Source organism: Acanthaster planci, linkage group LG12, assembly GCF_054643075.1.
Source record: "Acanthaster planci isolate LZ-2023a linkage group LG12, COTS_SCS, whole genome shotgun sequence".
NCBI classification, from domain to species: Eukaryota; Metazoa; Echinodermata; class Asteroidea; order Valvatida; family Acanthasteridae; genus Acanthaster; species Acanthaster planci.
Genome location: NC_141788.1, coordinates 2,365,860 through 2,383,664, shown reverse-complemented (window position 1 = coordinate 2,383,664; position 17,805 = coordinate 2,365,860). Strand labels below are relative to the sequence as shown.

The 17,805-nt window shown below is 40.9% G+C and overlaps 3 protein-coding genes across 4 annotated transcripts; all 3 read right to left on the bottom strand.

The window, feature by feature from the left end:
- Positions 1–3,342: 3,342 nt before the first annotated feature.
- LOC147797058 (basic phospholipase A2 Tbo-G6D49-like) lies at positions 3,343–7,073 on the bottom strand. Its single transcript, XM_087144284.1, has 4 exons — positions 6,826–7,073; positions 5,372–5,519; positions 4,801–4,940; positions 3,343–3,515 (listed from the first exon to the last, which is right to left on the bottom strand). Exons 1-4 carry the CDS (start codon positions 7,034–7,036, stop codon positions 3,343–3,345), a joined length of 672 nt encoding a protein of 223 aa, XP_087000410.1. The 5' UTR covers positions 7,037–7,073.
- Positions 7,074–7,845: 772 nt separating this feature from the next.
- Positions 7,846–13,216, bottom strand: LOC110977408 (phospholipase A2-like). The gene is made up of 4 exons (XM_022231505.2): positions 12,759–13,216; positions 10,737–10,911; positions 10,033–10,181; positions 7,846–9,501 (listed from the first exon to the last, which is right to left on the bottom strand). The coding sequence occupies exons 1-4, from the start codon at positions 12,820–12,822 to the stop codon at positions 9,344–9,346; spliced, it is 546 nt and encodes a 181-aa protein (XP_022087197.2). The 5' UTR covers positions 12,823–13,216; the 3' UTR covers positions 7,846–9,343.
- Positions 13,217–14,074: 858 nt separating this feature from the next.
- On the bottom strand, positions 14,075–17,521 carry LOC147797057 (neutral phospholipase A2 3-like). 2 transcript variants are annotated; one of them, XM_087144285.1, is made up of 4 exons: positions 17,362–17,521; positions 16,266–16,422; positions 15,332–15,468; positions 14,075–15,006 (listed from the first exon to the last, which is right to left on the bottom strand). In XM_087144285.1, exons 1-4 carry the CDS (start codon positions 17,411–17,413, stop codon positions 14,861–14,863), a joined length of 492 nt encoding a protein of 163 aa, XP_087000411.1. In that variant the 5' UTR covers positions 17,414–17,521; the 3' UTR covers positions 14,075–14,860. The 2 variants fall into 2 exon arrangements, with proteins under 2 accessions (XP_087000411.1, XP_087000412.1); XM_087144286.1 differs by having other exon boundaries at positions 16,266–16,419.
- Between the last annotated feature and the right edge of the window lie 284 nt (positions 17,522–17,805).

Genomic DNA, 17,805 nt, shown 5'->3' with positions numbered 1-17,805 from the left:
ATTGAGTTTGAACGGCTGGAATTAACGTTTAACACAAAAATATAGTGTCCGCGAACTGCCATGTATCACATCTAGTGGTGACACTAAAACTCTCTGCTATACGATTATTGTTATTAATTTATTCGGCCACACAAGAGTGAAGAAAAACAAAATAGAACATGCATATTTAAAAAAAAGACAATCATCAAACAACAAACAAAGAGAACCCACTTTAAGGTGGCTAGGATTAATAAAAGTGAAAATAAGCCACTGTCCCTTGTAGGCCTACCTCATTTGAAGGTTCTTGTTGGACCTTGTACACTAGATTTCCCAACTTTTGCATGCTTTTTGATTGCGGGAATGTTTAGCCCGATTCTACTGAATATTTTGTATATTTCAAACAAAACACAGTCAGGAATGAAGGCAATTAGTTTTTAAATCAATGTGCACTTTAGGCAACGTTTTCAAAGATGAAAATTAAACGTAAGCGACTAAGCGTCAAGGATGTAACTTTTGGAACTGAATGGATATGATGAAAAGTAAACAATATTATTAAATACAACTTATATCATATAATTATCATTTCGTATTAGGTCATATTTATGACGTCTATCTGATGATTGTTGCTTGGTGAAAATGTCATATATAGGCCTGTGTGTTATCGTTACTCTCTAAATTCCAAAGAGTGAAAATTCACTTCAAAAGATTGAAATTTCACTCGAGCTTTCACTGGAAGGGGCTACTTTCAGCCTTTTTCAGTCTTCAGAGTGATTTTCACTCTAAAACGTCTTGTCCCTAATTTCACTCTTTCCGATTTAGAGAGTATGGCGCCCAGCTGCCGCTCACTTGGCATTACTATGTTGCATTTCATGTGCTTTCTTTAAGTCATAAATACAACTTAATACCAAGTCATTATTATGAAATTGAAGTCATAATTATGACTTTGCCCATTTAAAAAAAAATTAATCTTTCCCCATAGCACTTTCGTAGTACCTTGAACCAATAACAAAATTAGTTTCATGAAGCAAAGAAAAACAATAACAAACAAAGAGGTGCACATCCGTGTTGAAGAGTGGTAGGACCTAGAAACTTAAAATTAAAGTGACAATAATGTAACTGACTGAATCCAATTTCAGTATGACCACTTACAAGAGTTCAGTTTTTTGCTAAGTGAAACTCTCGCGAGTTTAAAACCTCCTTAGGAAAGCTGTTGTTGTTGTTGGTTAAATGGCACGTACGGCAATCTAGTACCCTTTACGCCATTAGCTTACACAAGAAAGCATAACAATACGTTAGAGAAGCAACTAAAACTCAGACAGTGATACCAAGGATGAGTGAGAGCTAGCAGAAAACAAAGGCAAAAAAAATGAGACGACTAGCGATAGAAAAGACAGTAAAAGTGGCATCGGTAAAGCTAGGAAGCAGAAGTGGGGGAAGCGCTAATGATCCTCCGTACATGCAGTGTTGCTGGTGCCCTGTAAGGTCGGACCGTGTACCTTGCAGGTTAAGCTGCAACATTTACCAGCCTTCTTAAAGCTGGTCGCATGTGGTGATTGGAATTTCTTTCTTGACAAAGCCTCTGAGACCAAGCATTTTTGTCAGCGCTTAGTCAAGTGTGAGATCCAGAAGATTAGGGCGTGGTGCAGCGCGCGAAATTCAAGACGGCCATTCCTGCACATGTCGTCGTAAGGGGAATCACGTATAGAGCGGCGTTCTCTCTTCGTTTCTTGCGTTTCCTAAAGTAGCCACATGACGTTTTCTTGCGAGTATGAAATGACCTTAGCAGTGAGGCCTGGTCGGTGGCTGTGTAGACGGCATTTTTTGTCGAGTGGGAGTAGATCCCGGTGAGAAAATTGTACACATATAATTTTGAATATCTCTACATTGCAAGAATGGGTCTATTGCATTGAACGACTGTACTTTATTTTTATTCATTAGTTTCTACGTCACTCTCGTTCCATGTTCAATGGTCAAATAATTGTAGTTTCGTTCTGAGGAAGAGTTTCATATACAGACATCAGTCATTTTGGTAAAGAGTTCGCTAACATCACTAATATCCCCTTATTAGACATCAGAAAGTGTCATGTCAAAGAAACATGTCCTAAAAAGTCAAACTTAACAGTGAAAATATTGAAGCATTCACTTGGTAAAACAGCATTTTTCAGTACGGTCTCCTAGGGTTTTTGCACAAGATGTCAAATGATGTCCGGATATGGAACTCCTTCCGCTCTGTCTTGAGTCCCAGTAAAATATGTAGGATATAATCTTGACAGAGACCTACAAAGAAAGTTTCCAAGACAGTCGATGTTTGTACATTCGCCCCTCGCTTGCTTGGTCGTGATAGGCCCCCTATTGCATTACTTAAAACGTGCTTATCAAGCACGGAAAAAGTATTCCAAAATTTTGGGAAGGCATAAAGCTTAAATCACCATTACACGAGGTAATTATTGATCAACTGGAAACTGATAGGTCTACTTGGAATTGACTGTTTCTTGAAACGGGAAATATCCCTTTAATGTTCATACCGCCGGGCCAAATTGCTTAACACTGCATAGCAGTTCGTAACCAGAATTCCGTTGAGCAGGCGCACAGAGACGCATAATTCCAAACAAAAAGCGACAAAACTGAAATAAAAAATGAGCATAGCTAGTTTCTCCATGAATTAATACAAACTTTTTAACCTAAAAAGTTCATATCGTCACTTTATTATATACACTTTGACTTCGACTCTTTCTCCACCGTTCCTCTCGGCACATGCACCGCCGGCCCAAAACGTTGAACCAGTGGGGTTGAGGATCCAAGTTTACACGCTGTGATAACAATTGTTGCACTTATTGAACAATGTACCCCCTGCAGCCAAGCAGCTGAAATCTGAAGTACAGTTGATAAGCTGACAATGACAACTTAAAAGAAAAATGATTTTCCCCGTTTCCTCAGTGGTTTCGCTCTGAAAATTGTTAATATTGTTGTTTATATGTGAACCACGCCAAGCATTAAGGCTGTCGATGATGTTTAAAACGGTAGCGAAAGAAAGATATAAATACCACCTTGTGTAAAACATCGGCAGCGGCAGCAACTGCGACAACAAATCGAGTATTTCCTAGTTTTCGTAGGATTTACATAAGAAAACAAGTATATGCATGTTTATCTTAACATTCTGTTCCACAGTTCGCTTGTTAATTGAGATCTGTCCAATGAGACGAAAGGAGCGATCACCAGCGCCCTTGAAAATATCAGCAGCATAGTAGCCGTGGATGTCTAGCAGGCAGTCTTGCATCCTGCTGACTCGCGATAAGCTTTGCGGAGAAGAGAAAAGTTGGAGATTTATAGCCGCCTCTGTTTCCATGGTAAGCTAAGTCCATCTCAGTACATGCATTTTGTGTACTTGTGATGATTCATGTAGCGTCGGGAGAAGGAGCCCAGGTTACGCCTGAAGCAGAGGGCGGCCCTACGGTCGCATTCACAGGCGCCGGCCGCGCAGTTGGTCTTCCAGAAAACGGCCAGTGACTCGAGCCAATTGTACTGCCGAGGACGCTCTGAAAAAGATGGAAAAAGAGAAAGTTGTCATTTTTTGATTGTATTGTTTTTAACCTGTAATTCCCAATAAAAATCTGGCTATTCCTGGGCCCAATTTTAATGGTATTTAGTTGCCCCAATAATGAATTCAATAAGCAGTCAGGATGTAAAAATGATTTGTCAAATTGTCCTTTACTCCTATTTTATAAACTCTTTATTTCGGAGAAGGCGTTGCTTTTAAATTTGGCACTGAGTCACACAATTCATTCGCTTTTTCTGCTGCTGTGGATTAACAGCGACGACAGAAGGACGATAATAGGAAACAATCCAAAAATTGTCCGGAAAACGAGCAGATGCATCGCGAGACGCGGCCTTGTCCTCTTTGAGGTAGTTGCACGAACAATTTTGTCACTTCCTGTTCTTTACAGTTGGGGACTCACGGGGGAGTGTATCTGTTTGTGTTGGAGGGGAGACTGGACACAACATTAGTAGACGTTGTTCGTGACTTGGATGTCGGTATACATCTTATTTCTTAGCGTAATACGGCAAAACGGGGTATTTCAGGGTTGTCCCCCCTCCTCTCCATTTTGGCTGCTTGGCAGTTCAGAACAACCTCCAAATGCACGCTTTTCTTGGCATCAGAAAAGTGGGAAATGATCCAATGGCTTTTCTCCAATAGAATGAATATACACCCACTGGGATAATTAGCCTTTTAGAAGTATGACGGACACAATAGGAGGGCGCTGTTTGAAGTGGTAAATTTAGAGCAAACACAAAAGATTTTACCCAGACCAAATAGCACCCTCCTATTGTGTTCGCCATGCCTCTAAGGTCGAGTTCGGGCGGCCTGTTCTCGACACGGGTTTCTTGTTCTCGCGCTCGAACCGTCGGCGGGAACACGACTCAAGAACACTGTTCCCGGAACAGGATGCACGCACCACCTCCTCGTCAGGGTTTTACAGGAACACACGGGAAAACTCGTGAGATTTTGATTTTTGAACAGCCGCAAAACAAAAATCGAGATGGCTCACAAAGCCGTGGACAATGGGAAATTTTACAAAATTAACAATCATTTCCCATAGCAAAGAAATGAACGTTCCTTTTAACATAGAAAAGAATTCAGCCCAGCTTTCCAAAGTTCACTCTCAAAGAACATACATGGATGCATGCAACAACCAGCAATAACCGGGTGTACGTTCCCGGTGTTCGAGCGGCCGACTAACGAACAACAAATCGAGCGGTTCGTGAACATACGAGAACTAGCCGCCCGAACTCGGCCTAAAAGGCTAATAGCAAACGACTCACTGCAAGTGATTCGGACGTTGTTCTGTCTGCAATTCTTCTGAATGTTCCGGTATAGCATGGTGTACACGTCCCCTGTCTCTTTGACGCAATGACCGGCGCTCTTCAGCCTGGAATAGCACTGGTCATGTTCGTAGCAACACCTGAATTTGGAAGGAAATAAAAACAAGAAACCGTTTCGTTGAGAACAAATTCAAAGCCTGTGGAGAATTCTTACGAGGAACGTACCCAGGTTTGGCTTTACAGCGGGTGGTCAAACTTTTACTTGAGACGTTAACCCGAATCTTTTCCACTGGGATATAAAAAAGTGTAAATTCCATCACATGTATTAATCCCTACTAAACAATTATGAAAAAAATTTTTTAAAATAATCTTGCTCTTCACTGTACTTGGTCTTCCACAGATGTTACTTTCATTAAGCAAAACTAACGAAGATTAATCCTCGTTTGTGACTTCGCGGGATTATGGCTCACAATAATTTATATCATGCTAAACATTATAAACCATTTCAATCAAACAAATTACGCGCATGATGCATACTCGTAAAAGGAACTTTTATTGAGCTTTGACAAACCTGTCTGTCGCGTCTACGGGCGTGCCGCTTCCTCCGGCACCGCAGTAACAACCATAGCCGTTGTAATCCAAGGGATTCTTCCCCGTTGCACACCCAATCATAACAGCAAACTGCGGTATGGAGCGTTTTTGTCTAGACGCTCCGTAACCTATGTTGAAAGGAATAAGAGTTCAGTCATGGGGGGGTGGGGATACAGCAATAGACGGTGACCAAGAGTTGAAAATGGAAGCTTTTAAGCATGCTCCCCTGACCGAAGTTACATCTCCTTTGAAAAGAAGTTATACGTGTTTTTTTAAAGAGGGGAACGGTCTCGTGTAAATTTCAAACGCGCATCAGAATCGAGGATTATGACTCATAACGTGTGCAAACTCAATATCCGTCAGGAAGGGTATAAGTAGACGTTGGAGTTGTCATCACACTAAAAATTGAACTCTATTGATGATTGCACATTCATGGTTCTTTTGGTTTCAGGGCGCAAATAAAATTATTGTGCCTCGAAAATCCTCACTCTCCCTTGTAAGGGAGGATAAGGGAGGATTTTGTAGGCTTCTTTGTTCACTTTTGGATGGAAATGGTATGCCTCCCCCATATTCCCATTTTCAAAAACTAAAAACTGTCTTGTTTTGTGGGGAAAGGAGAAAATGACCCCAGTTGGCCTTCCCCATCCTCCGTAGAAGTAGCTTCTAATTTGCGTGCGTTTCCAACGTAATGAGGGATCGACAAGGGGGTCTTTGTGATATGAAACTGCAAATTTGAAATCACCTTTGTTTACAAGAGCTCATTGAAAGCAGGGAGAGAATCTGTGAATGTGTGACTGAAAGTTTGTCCGAACTCGGCTGATACGACATGCCGTAATCCAGGACCAGAAGGTAAAAGCGACGACGCATTTTTCCGGGCTTTAAAAAAAAAAAGCTTTAACAAACCAGAAATTGTTGTAATAAGTTTCGAACATTGCTTTCACAATTAAATATACCGAACATCTTCTCGTTGCCTTCACCTGTTTTATCATTAATAACAATATTACAGTATTAAATAACTTGAATACAATTATGATCAATAATTTTGCCCGAAAATAATAGACATTGTTTTATTTATTCTTCACCTTCAGATAATTTGTTCGTCTTTGCCCATTATTTTCACTTTTGCTTCTATTGAGTTCACGGGTAACCTATCTGTTTGCTTGTCTAAACCATGCACTTGCATGTGTCTGCGTAACTTTTGTTTGGACCAACATGCCAGAAGAATTTGACAATTTTCATAATCTCGCTTACTTCGACAATCTTTGTATGTATCATCCTTTAATTTAACTGTTAACGTATCCACAGTTGTAAGATGTGAAAAAAGTCTGAAAACTTTGATTATGCATCAATACGTTATTTTAAAGGAAACAGTCAAGTCCTTTTTTGATATACTAATTTCGTAAAATTCTTCAATATCTAAAACATAACACTGACCTTTAGATACAAGCGCCAAGACGCAGAAAACACCCAGAAGAAATATTGCTGACTGACTTGCCATTTTCAAAGCGACAACGGGCGCTAACATGGACTGATTTACAATGTCCGTTGATTTAGATGTCCTATCTCCATCCAGTACGAGAGTGGAAGAGAGCTTTAAAAATTCGAGTTTATAACAACCAAATCCACAACTATCCACCCACGTCATACAGGGGACCGTACGTAAAACTTACGGTCAAACCAACCCCATAAGGTGCAGTGAGTCATTTCTGCTGCTATTTTAAATGCATCACACAGGAACTTGTAAGTTGGTTGAGGTTACACGGCTGTGGATATGACGCGCCTTTGTAAAATGTCAAACGACTGTATAATACCGTACCAAGAGAAGTCTCTTCTTAAAAGTGCGGGAGGGATGCACCTTTATCTTGACAGGAGGGGCTAGCGATAGAGGGGGCTTTAATCGTCTGGGTGCCTGTCCCCCATAATCTGGGTTTCCTTGTACAGTGCCGGTTCGTCATGCTGATTACTCATAAAGAATGAATTATTAGTTTAACTGTCTGTCTTGGAGCAAAGAGATTTTTCCGGCTTAAAAATAAACGTCTAATGACTCTGCTAATAATAGAACAGGGTTCTGACGAAATGAGGTTTAACTAGGGTGAAATGAGGGGACTGGAAGCGACTTTGGCTCACTATATTTCAACTGGGGGATGGGGGCATGTACCAACCTTTAATATGCCACTGGAAGAAAAAATGTGCAACACACCGATTTTACTTTTTATGTTTTAGCTCCAAAAATAGCAGTCACCAAAATCACAATCCAAAAGAATAAAATATTTTTAATAAAGTATTTCGTCGCCTTTTGCAATAGCATCGGCTTTTGCAGCGCATGAGCCAAAGCTAAAGCCGTTTTAATTAATGGACATCTTTGGCTACGGTTTGGAGTAAAAACCCGTACAAAACTCACGGACAATCCATCCTCTACGACCCCAGACAGTGAGAGATCCCTGTACAACAGTATCGCACGAATCCATCCAAATATTTATTTTCTATAGATATTTTCTGTAAACAGTCACAGAATTATCCACACAAAAAATAATACAGGCTATTACGTTTAAAAGTGACGAAGCTGAAAGTACTTTAAGAAAGTAATAAAAATCTGGAAATGTTTGGATTGCTTTACAGTTATTGACTCGTAAATGATTAAAATGCATTAATGTTGACAATTACATTTCGTAGTTGATGTGTTCTGTAAGTGATCAATGGAGTTGACAAACTTATATAGGCATTAAAATGAGATCATTATATTGGTGATCTTTTCAAGCATTAACAAAGAGACAATCATTCCAGAACTGACAAGTTAATTTGCCTTCGTTTCTATGTGCTTACGAGTATAAACATTTTGTTCGTGTACTATGGGGGTTGAAGGGGGTAGGTCTACTCTGTATCAAACAGTCATTGGAAGATGTCAACATGTATAATAAAATGGGGAAAAGTTTTCCTGAAAAATATACCAAGTTTACAATGAGCTAGTTCGGTACTTCAAAAATGGTCATTCGAGAAAAAAACCACGCTTGCAAGTCGGCGTGTAGCCGTGTTGCCAGCACACGTATTGCTGCTCCCATTGCAAACTATGACCTCGGAAGCGCGCTATTTTAGGCATACGCTGTGGGAACATGGTATACTGAACCAGCTTACTGCATTCAGGCAAACACTCCTTGGTATTCTTTTCTAAATTGCGATTGGGCTTGTCCCCCACAATTTATCTCAGCTTTGACTGAGGTCGAGTCCTAAATACTTGGCTACAGCAGAAAATACAATGGCCGCTGGCAACTGGCAGCGAGCGGCTTCATGCATTTTCCACACACGCTGCTTGTGCTCAGTTGTAGCCCAAACAGATTAGGACGCAGCGCTTTATCTTCCGCATTTAGACCATATGAATTGGGACGTCACGTCTGGCGATTCCCATCGGGTAAAATGAGCCGTCGGGCGAATTGACACGTTTCTCAATGGTAAAATAAAATTTTCGAAATGTGTTTTTGTATACAGTGTTACACATAAAGGGACCAATGTTGGACGAGCTTTGCCAAGTAAAACAGGATGCTGGATTTAGGTAGCCATGACAACGAACACTGACCGATGGTCTGCAGCTATACGCCTGTAAATCTTAAATTGCTAACCTTTCTAGAAAGTTATTTTTGGCAAATGACTACTCCGATCAGACTTCTGAAATTTCTCCTGTATGTTAGCAGAAATTTTCGATAAAGATACTTGAAACGCCTATTAATATACAGTGTACATAGTAAAAGATCCATGCATGCATTTTAGATAATATTTGATTAAGAGAGACGAATTAACACGGCATTCCAAGGCGGCTCTTTTCGAAATTTCCAGTTCTTTGATTTGTTCTTATCTCAATTGGCGGACTTAATACGTCCACTGGAGTTTTACAAAATTCGGTTCATTAAACTTCTCACTGATAAGTACGTTTCCACTCCGAAAACAACGGTTAAGTGATTTATTGCCCGCATTTCTTTCTGTCGTATCCTCTGAACTTGTCGTTGTGCTTATGAGTGGCGAAACACGTCGCTAATTGTCGGTCGCATTCACAGATCGTCTTGGAGCACAGGGCCTGGTAAGCACCTTCCTTTGCCCTTTTGTAAGAAGAAGCTGGATCTATATACGAAATGAAGAATGAAAAATATAAATACATCCACTAAAATGATACAGACATAAGTTGTTTCACGATGACCAGAATCGCTGGCGAATGAACCATTTCGGTCGCAGTGTGTGGAGTTCCACATTACTGTTTAAAGTGGGTCCTATGGTTGCAAGGTTACACCGACTTCAAAGAATGTACATGTATGTATGCCACACCTTAGTGGACCGTGCAAGAGGCCAACTTGGAGTGCTCCACGGTATTTTTTTAAATAAAGAGAAAAGGGCGATTTGTGGGTGTATAGTTCATTTTCTTTTCAAAGTATTTTAAAGCCAACCAGTTCCACGAAAATAACATCAAGAAGTTCCCAAATTATTTGCTCCTCTCAAATATTTGAGGACCTAAGGAGAACTTCAGGATTTTTGTGGGCGTGACAAGTCATAATGCCGCGGAGGATGGTCCCGTTCCCGAGGCGATCCTCCGCTTTCCTTCCACTGTTATGTTATCCATCCGATGAAAACGGGTTAAACCTTTCACTGTTTACTCACTACACGTTATCTCAGCGTGTATTCCGTTCTTGTTATTTGGAGTGTCTTTCGACTTGTACTTGTAGGACTGACTGTAGATAGTCTTCTCAGATGTGGAGCATACTCCTCGCTGTGCTGCCGTGAAACATCGGTCGTGTGCTTGACAGCATCTTGGTGGTGAAACAGAAAGTTTCTCGTTATGACTGCAATACGGCCGTTTCACAATAGTGCGCCACCAAGAGTTTGCAACGCGTTGGCCAATCACAATGGGCGAAACTTGTCGACCCAATGCGCGTTTGGAAAGGGTCGACAGATTTCGTGCGTTATGATTGGCCAACGTGTTGCAAACTCTTGGTGGCGCACTATTGTGAATCGCCCGAATTCATCATAAAAAAATCGAGCCTCCCTTGGTGCGAATTTTTCAGATACGACTGCCACGTTTCACGTCGCGAAAAAGCCGCGGCAGTCTTATAGTTTTTAACGTCTGGTACTACGTCGTCTGCAGTGAAAGGGTTTAACCATGGAGAAATAAAACATGGTTTAACTCATGGCAAGCGCCACGTGAGCCAAAGTTACGGTGTCCACTAGAAGTCAAATAAAGCATTTATAAGAAATTGCAGCACAACCATTTCCTGATCTTATCCTTGGGAAAAAGTCTCCAGGCTGTAACTTGTCAAAAATAATCGTGTAAAAGAGGAATTTATGATTAGCATACATAGGCTTACCTGTCTACGTCATCCACAGGTGTTCCGTGTCCCCCTATTCCGCAGTAGCAGCCATAGCCGTTGTACGTAGTCATGACGCCGAATAGCCCCTTACCTGTCACGCTACCGATCATATTCCCTAGCCCGATCAGATCGCGACGAGTCCGTACCTTGGTGTACGAATCATCCCAAGCCTCTGTAGATCCGAAATAAAGATAACTTTAATCGTGTCAACTGTGACAGAAATACGAGCGAGGTAAAATTTTTAAATGCACATTTTGTAAATGGGCCTTTCCAGTCCCGCCTTAGCCCAGGCTTTAAGTGCAAATTTTGGTTTCCAGTCCTTTGTCGCTCTCGCAGGTTCTTTAGGTACTCCAGTTTCCCCCTGACTCTAAAACTGGGCCTTCTTCCTAACTCCGTAATGTGACGCTGATTAATGAAAGTTATGAATAAACGTATAGTTTTTGGCGCCAATGGCGTGATAAGCTGAAAGCGCCATTTAAACCAATCAATATCAACAACAAATGGGCCTTATATTCCAATTACCGGTAACTGTAGTTCCAATTTGTTTTGTTCCATCTTTTAAGGGTATTTGGTGCGTCTTTAGTTTTTGCGCTAACGTGAATTAATTTTTCCACTATCAGGAAAACCGTGGAATCATTCTGGGGAGAAACTTTAATGGATACTTCAGTAAAAAAGGTTGTTAGAATTTTGTACATCCGGCGTGTTTAAATTTTCTTTTCTTTGGCGATTTGAGAAAGTACACGATAATAAGCCAGTTACCCCGTGAACATTTCGAAGAGAAGCATTTATTGTTGACAAAGAATACAAAACGGACTTGTAAATTCGCATTTTGATTTTGGAACAGATGTTTTCAGTGGGCAGGATAATTAACAGTTTATACACCTCGTGAACCCTTTGGATTGACCTTTCACGGTCATAAATAGTTCATAAACAACGTTGGAGTTAAGCCTTTGTCGGCCCACTGGAATGTGTGCTAAACAGACGACACCAGTTTTCGCTAAAGCTGGAAGTTAATTCTAGCTTTACTAAAAGAAAAGGGTTTAATTATAATACCGCATTTTTTTGGTGGTGGAACAAGGAACCATGGACAAAAATTTCAGCAATGTTTTCAGCCATCATGTTTGTTTCATTTTATGTTTTCAATGAAAAACCTGCAGATTGGAAAAGTTCTATCTGGCAAGGTGGTGTAATTCATTATATTTTATCACACAAATGAATATAAGATTCACTGCTCACAACAGTGAACGTTTAAATGGCCAAAATGATCCTACATAAATCTCCGCGGTAAGTTTGTGCTTCAAAATGAAGAACATTGTTTATTAATGCAGTCTAGGCCTAAATCTAAAAAGTGTATTGTAATCATTTCAGAATTGTCAGGCAGCTGGAATGCAATTTGAATTTGGCATTATGTTACCATGCATAAGTATAAATGATGCCTGGTATACCCCTGGGGCCTGAATTTGTTGGTTACGTCCTAACATACAAGTTTTTATTTGCATCTACGTTTAATTGTTTGGTAAAACATTCGTCTAGGAATTACATGAACAAAAATTGGGAAATACCCGGGGTTCGTATTACTGAAGAAGAGAAGTGTGCTTCAAGTCAAATGGCAGAACGGTCAAGAACACAGAGAGCGTACAGGTTTACGCATACAGACATTTATAGGTGCATGGAATCATGATCCCACCTTATGATTCTATCAGAAATGAGCTTAAATGGAACACAGACTAATGATCTTAAATAATTAAACCAGGGGCCAATTTCATAGAGCTGCTTAGAATAAGTACGGAATTTGTTTAAGCGCGAAAAAACCTTGCTTAATAAACAAAGGTTATCAGCTCAAAATTTATGTGATTGTCATGCTAACCAAACGACAGGTAAATACCATTCCAAACCAATATACATGTACATCACATGGAGTTTTTGCAGGTAACCTGATTTGTCGAGCAAGGTTTTTTCATGCTTAAGCAAATTGTGTGTTTAAGCAGCTCTATGAAATTGGAAAAAAATAGCACTTACCTACGACAGTCATCGAAACCACCACAACGGCCGATGCGATCAGCAACCTGCACGTCGCCTCCATCTTGTTTTCAGAGCCTCACGAATTATAATTGAACAATAATTCTCACCAGATGGAGGCTAGGTCGAGGCTATATATCAGTCCCTCCTTCTAGCCTCGCACGTTGTCAAATCTGTCTCCCGGCTGGCTGTTTCACTCCTCGGTTCGCCGTTTAAAAGAAGCAAATACTGTGAGGACACAGGGTGAAATGGCGACGACGATTATGTCGCGGAAATTTCCTTTTGTGCTCGGTGCGCTTTAGAAAAAAAACACAAGGCTATTTGCGCTGGCCACTTTCTCTATTCATCATCATGGCAACTCGCTAACATGTCCGTGTGAACTCCCATGGAACGAAAATCTCCATCAATAGGTGCAAGTAAGGAATGAATACATCACCCCTTGATCTGATAGAAATGAACGTAGCCAGACATCCATATGGGGCATTGAAGGGACGTCACGCTTTATCGATTTCATTTTTTACCCCGGTTTTAGACTTGTCTCAGTCCAATACTCGGTAAACGTGATTAGTGTATTGGCCGTTCGATGGTCAAGTGTTATCTCGCATTCGTGAAATCGCTTGAATCGTTTATCTTTTGCGCTTTAATACATCCAGTTTAATTTCTTTTAATTTAATATTGCTATCTTCATGAGCAGCTTAGTTTACAAATCCCTGTGCAGGTGATGAGAGATTAAGGCTGCATCCGAACCTCTTGTCTAGAGCTAGGCCTAGGTCTTCGCTCCATTGGAATTGCGTGGAGACGCGCAGACAATAGACCTAGCCGTAGTTCTGGAAGCCCATTTTGGACACGGCCTCAGGTTGCTTGCCAAGTTTATAATAGCCTCTTGCTTATCACAGGAACACAGTAATATTCAAAGGCACAGTGGTTCTGTGTGCAAAGGAACGGAACAAACGACAGACGAGACCAATGCAGCAAACAGAGGGTCGATTGGGCGAAATGTTCGATTTGGTTCGACTCCAGTTGCCAAACGGTCGAGTTGACTGGATGCCTCATAGTAAGGCCTGTCAATCCACACTGCCTCTTTTGGAAGTGGAGCTTGCATTTTGTGTTTATTTTACTTAAACGTTTTTTTTTCGCTTGCGAGCCAAGATGAAAAACAGTATAGCCGTAGCCAATGCAGTCCTTTTTACAGGATCTGGCATCACAGATGGCTGACTGCGAAGGTTGGTTGCAAATGGATGAAGTCACTGCAATCTATGAGGTGCGATTTCAGCTCCTCTGTGCCTTTTCCGTGCTGTGACTCTTTAAAATGAGGACACACACTTCGTGAGAAATGTCGCTGCTGAAACTCAAGGGTTTAATGCTGACTTCTCAAGTGAGTCGGTGGTAACATATTGATACCCGGGTATCGTACTGTTAAACGTACATGTAATTAGCATCCGCATTAATTTTGATCGCTTTAAATATTCCCCTGAATAACTACATAATAAGTAGACGCTGATTCAGAACCTTTCTTTTTGGAAATAGAGGATTAAATTAAAAAAGGAAGACCTTGAATGTTCTGCTTCGGGGAAAAGAATGGTATTCCTTACGTGTTAAATACACATAAATGGATCTTATTTGTGAGTGCATAAGTGTCTCTTTCTGAGCTGCACACTCCATATCACGCACACATTCCCCGACAAAGATTCTTGTTGATAAAAAAAATGAGTGGAAAGCTAAAAACAAAAAAAAACAAAAAAAGGGTTGAGGGTACCCTGGGCCCCTGGCACCGTTTCGAGTGGCCCAGAACATGCATGTTTAGTTTCACAAACTGTGTTATTCATATTGCCTAAATAGGTCTGTTGAGAAAAAATCGGCGATGAAGTGATTTAAAAAATACATCTCATTATGAAAATGCAATTATGATGGAAGAGTTCATCTTGAGAAACAAACAGGTCCTGAAAACGTACGATGCTGTGAAGAAAGGATAAATTATGCGTGGAGCCTACTTTGGAGGCCACAGCAGAAACAGTCGAACTTTCTATCTACTCAATTTCAACATTAAGGTAGGAATGTGGATAGGATGAGACCCGTCCAGTCTTGTTTCAATCACGTGCGACTTAGCAGTTGTCCTGTGGCCAATTTTTCAGAGAGGAATCGTAGTAACTGGCGGCGAAACACTCGGCCCCAATGCGGTCACACTCGCACATGGCCGCCGCACATTCACTCCACGGACTATCCAGCCACCCGTAGTCCTCGGCCCGTTCTGGGTAAGGGGTTAAAATTCAAGGGAAAAAATGGGAAAAGACAGAATTCAGCAGTTTTCAAAAGTAAAACCAATTCTCGCGCAGTGTATAGTTTTTTTTAAGTGTAAAGAGGTGTTCTAATTCTAGAAGCTTGGCCCAAGAGAGGCACAGTGACAGATTGGAGCAGAGCGGGGTATTTAAAGCTTAGCAGGAAAAAAATACCGTCTTTAGGCGCATTTTGGCATACTCAGTCATGATATATTTTTTCATGATATATTTTCTCCTACAATTAACGTAGATGTAACAATTATCGTAAATTGAAATAAAGCAAACAAGAAAACTTACTGCACGTTACTTTTGCGTCGGGCTCTCTGCAGTTTTCAATAATAGCAACATAGTTGATAACATATACGTGGCTTTCATAGGGGCACTTGCCGCTCTTCATGACAACGTCGTAACAGTTATCGTGCGATTGACAACACCTGCAGGATAACATATCGTACACGTCGCTTAATCGGCTTATCATAATTTGATACAAGAAGTGAGCTGCAATGAGAGTAGTGTTTAATAAACACCACGGATTTTGTTTTAGGCCCAGTTGTAATATCAGAAAATGGATACATTTGGAGTTTGGTAATTTTACAGCTTTCAACCATTCTTCTTTACTTACCAACAAACAAGGAAACACGGCATTCGCTTACGACAAAACGCCCTGCATCTTTCCTAAAACTCGATGAACAACGGGCCCTTAAAGTTTCTGAGCCGGTGATCAACACAAGTGTGATGTGACATATAATGTTGAAAAGATTTTTTCCGAAAGATAATTCACTCGGGCCATTGTTGGAGACGAAGAAAAATACCTGTTTTTTTGTTTTGTTTGTTTTATAGAGTAACCGCATTCCAGGCACAATAATTTAACAGGCTGGCTTTCCAGTAATTTGACAGTTATTTGAAATGGCCATCTCGTCTTGTAGTTTGAAAATGATGTGCCGACCTTTGATTCACGCTTAAGATCTCCATAGAACTTTAACTGTAATGACTATAATCATACAATACTACATGTACAGGTTTCATATAGGCTCAGTTTTAAGCGCACTGCAGCAATTGGTTATGTATTGGAATTGTCTGCAACTCATTTTTGCTAATGGGTTAGACCGTCAGGTTAGCATATGCACCGAGACCGGCCACAGTTCAACAAGCCTTTTGCAATCAAACGTATTGCAACTGGCGTCTTGTAACCAATTAGCCAATAACTCACGACCCACGGTGGGTCACCGACCTGTCGGTGTCATCCAGTGGAGTACCCGTCCCACCTAGGCCACAGTAGCAACCGTAACCGTCGTAGTCCAGCCAGGAGCTGATGATATTACGGTCTGTCAGACAGCGAATCATGTCTCCAAACTCGATCACGCTGCGTGGCTGTTGGGGAACCGCTGCTGAGAAGGGAAAAAAGTGGGACATTTTGTTTGTTGTAGAGCCGTTCACAAAGTGGACAAACCGCGTGACAGGGCGATAAACCACTGTGTTGAAACAAGATGGATTTTGTTTCCCAGAAACTGCGCTAAAACAGTTGGTGAGGACCAATCAGCGGTCTCGTTTATTATGATGTTTCGGATTGGGAGAAAATTGGATGGAAAGTTTGTCATACCTCTGTCTTCGATACTGTCTTTGCATTGGCCCAGAACGATCACATGAGAGGGCGTATAAGGTAATGCAGGGACCGCTAACCAGACAACATGACACGTGAACTCGTACTGGTACCCGCACTACTTTCACATTAAAGTTTACGCAATTAAAGAAAGTGAGGGAAGAGTGCTTTCACAAACGACCACGAAGTATTATTTAGAACAATCCATCGGGGGATGGCCAAGTTGCCCCCGCTAGATACGCCATTGTTGCATAGTATGGGATATTTCGATGTTGTGTATAGATGTATTTTGTGCATACATGCACTATATAATACCCTGCGTGGTAACTATCCGTACGTGTTTATCACTCATTCCAACACGTGTCATTTCCCACTGTTTCACTGTTTCATGATTCAGATCTGTAGGTATAATGACACCAAGGCTGTATTCGATCCGTTTTACTATGCTTGTTGTCGCACAATACACATCTTAGTTACCGCAAAAAGGGCAGAAACATAACCCAAGCGGAAGCAAAGCTTACTAGGCGGCAAAGGCTTCGCCTGACTACGCACACGCCATCTAAGCGCTCTCTAATGTGAGGACAAAGAACTTCAAATCCTATGGTGAAAGGCCAGAATAGCTGTGTAGAAGCTTTTTGCTCTCGATTACCCATTTTCATATTGTTTTATTCTTTCCTTATCCCTAAAAATCCTGGAAATGTTTGCATAACGAAAGTGTTTGTCTTACCCGAGCAGACAACCAGCAGAAGAGAAAGCACTGGCCCGAACAAAGTCCTCATAGCGCTGCTATCAAAATGAAGCCTACCAGCGAAGTTTAAAAGTTGGGACCTTTGTGTTTAATTCTTTTGCTCATCCAGACTCACTGTCCCGTTTTATAAAGCAGTCTTATCTTAATTTCTAAACCTTATAAGTTCTGTCTGGAGCTAACGATAACTAATAGCATAAACGATTAAAATTTAAAGGATTAAAATCTCTAGCCTTTAGTCTTTTCTGCTTAATTAATGATTGACAACCATCAAATGTGTGTTTTGAATGGTGCACACATTTTTTGAGAGAATTTAGCTCCGAGGTGGCAACCTCGGAGCTGTTTCAGAGTCTAGCCAATGTGTGGAAAATTAATTCAATTTTGCTCGAGCAATGGTTTTCGAGTTATGCATAGGAAAAACTCCCT

Excerpts from the sequence above, each read along its gene's own strand:
- LOC147797058 (XM_087144284.1), bottom strand. The coding sequence starts at position 7,036 with ATGACGTGGGTGGATAGTTGTGGATTTGGTTGTTATAAACTCGAATTT. Across the intron at positions 5,520-6,825 it reads CTTGGCGCTTGTATCTAAAG|GTTACGGAGCGTCTAGACAA; the intron begins GTCAGTGTTATG and ends CTTTCAACATAG. Across the intron at positions 4,941-5,371 it reads CCCGTAGACGCGACAGACAG|GTGTTGCTACGAACATGACC; the intron begins GTTTGTCAAAGC and ends TTCCAAATTCAG.
- LOC110977408 (XM_022231505.2), bottom strand. The coding sequence starts at position 12,822 with ATGGAGGCGACGTGCAGGTTGCTGATCGCATCGGCCGTTGTGGTGGTT. Across the intron at positions 10,182-10,736 it reads CCTGTGGATGACGTAGACAG|ATGCTGTCAAGCACACGACC; the intron begins GTAAGCCTATGT and ends TTCACCACCAAG. Across the intron at positions 9,502-10,032 it reads ACACGCTGAGATAACGTGTA|ATCCAGCTTCTTCTTACAAA; the intron begins GTGAGTAAACAG and ends TTTCGTATATAG.
- LOC147797057 (XM_087144285.1), bottom strand. The coding sequence starts at position 17,413 with ATGAGGACTTTGTTCGGGCCAGTGCTTTCTCTTCTGCTGGTTGTCTGC. Across the intron at positions 15,469-16,265 it reads CCACTGGATGACACCGACAG|GTGTTGTCAATCGCACGATA; the intron begins GTCGGTGACCCA and ends GTTATCCTGCAG. Across the intron at positions 15,007-15,331 it reads CGACGCAAAAGTAACGTGCA|AACGGGCCGAGGACTACGGG; the intron begins GTAAGTTTTCTT and ends CCCCTTACCCAG.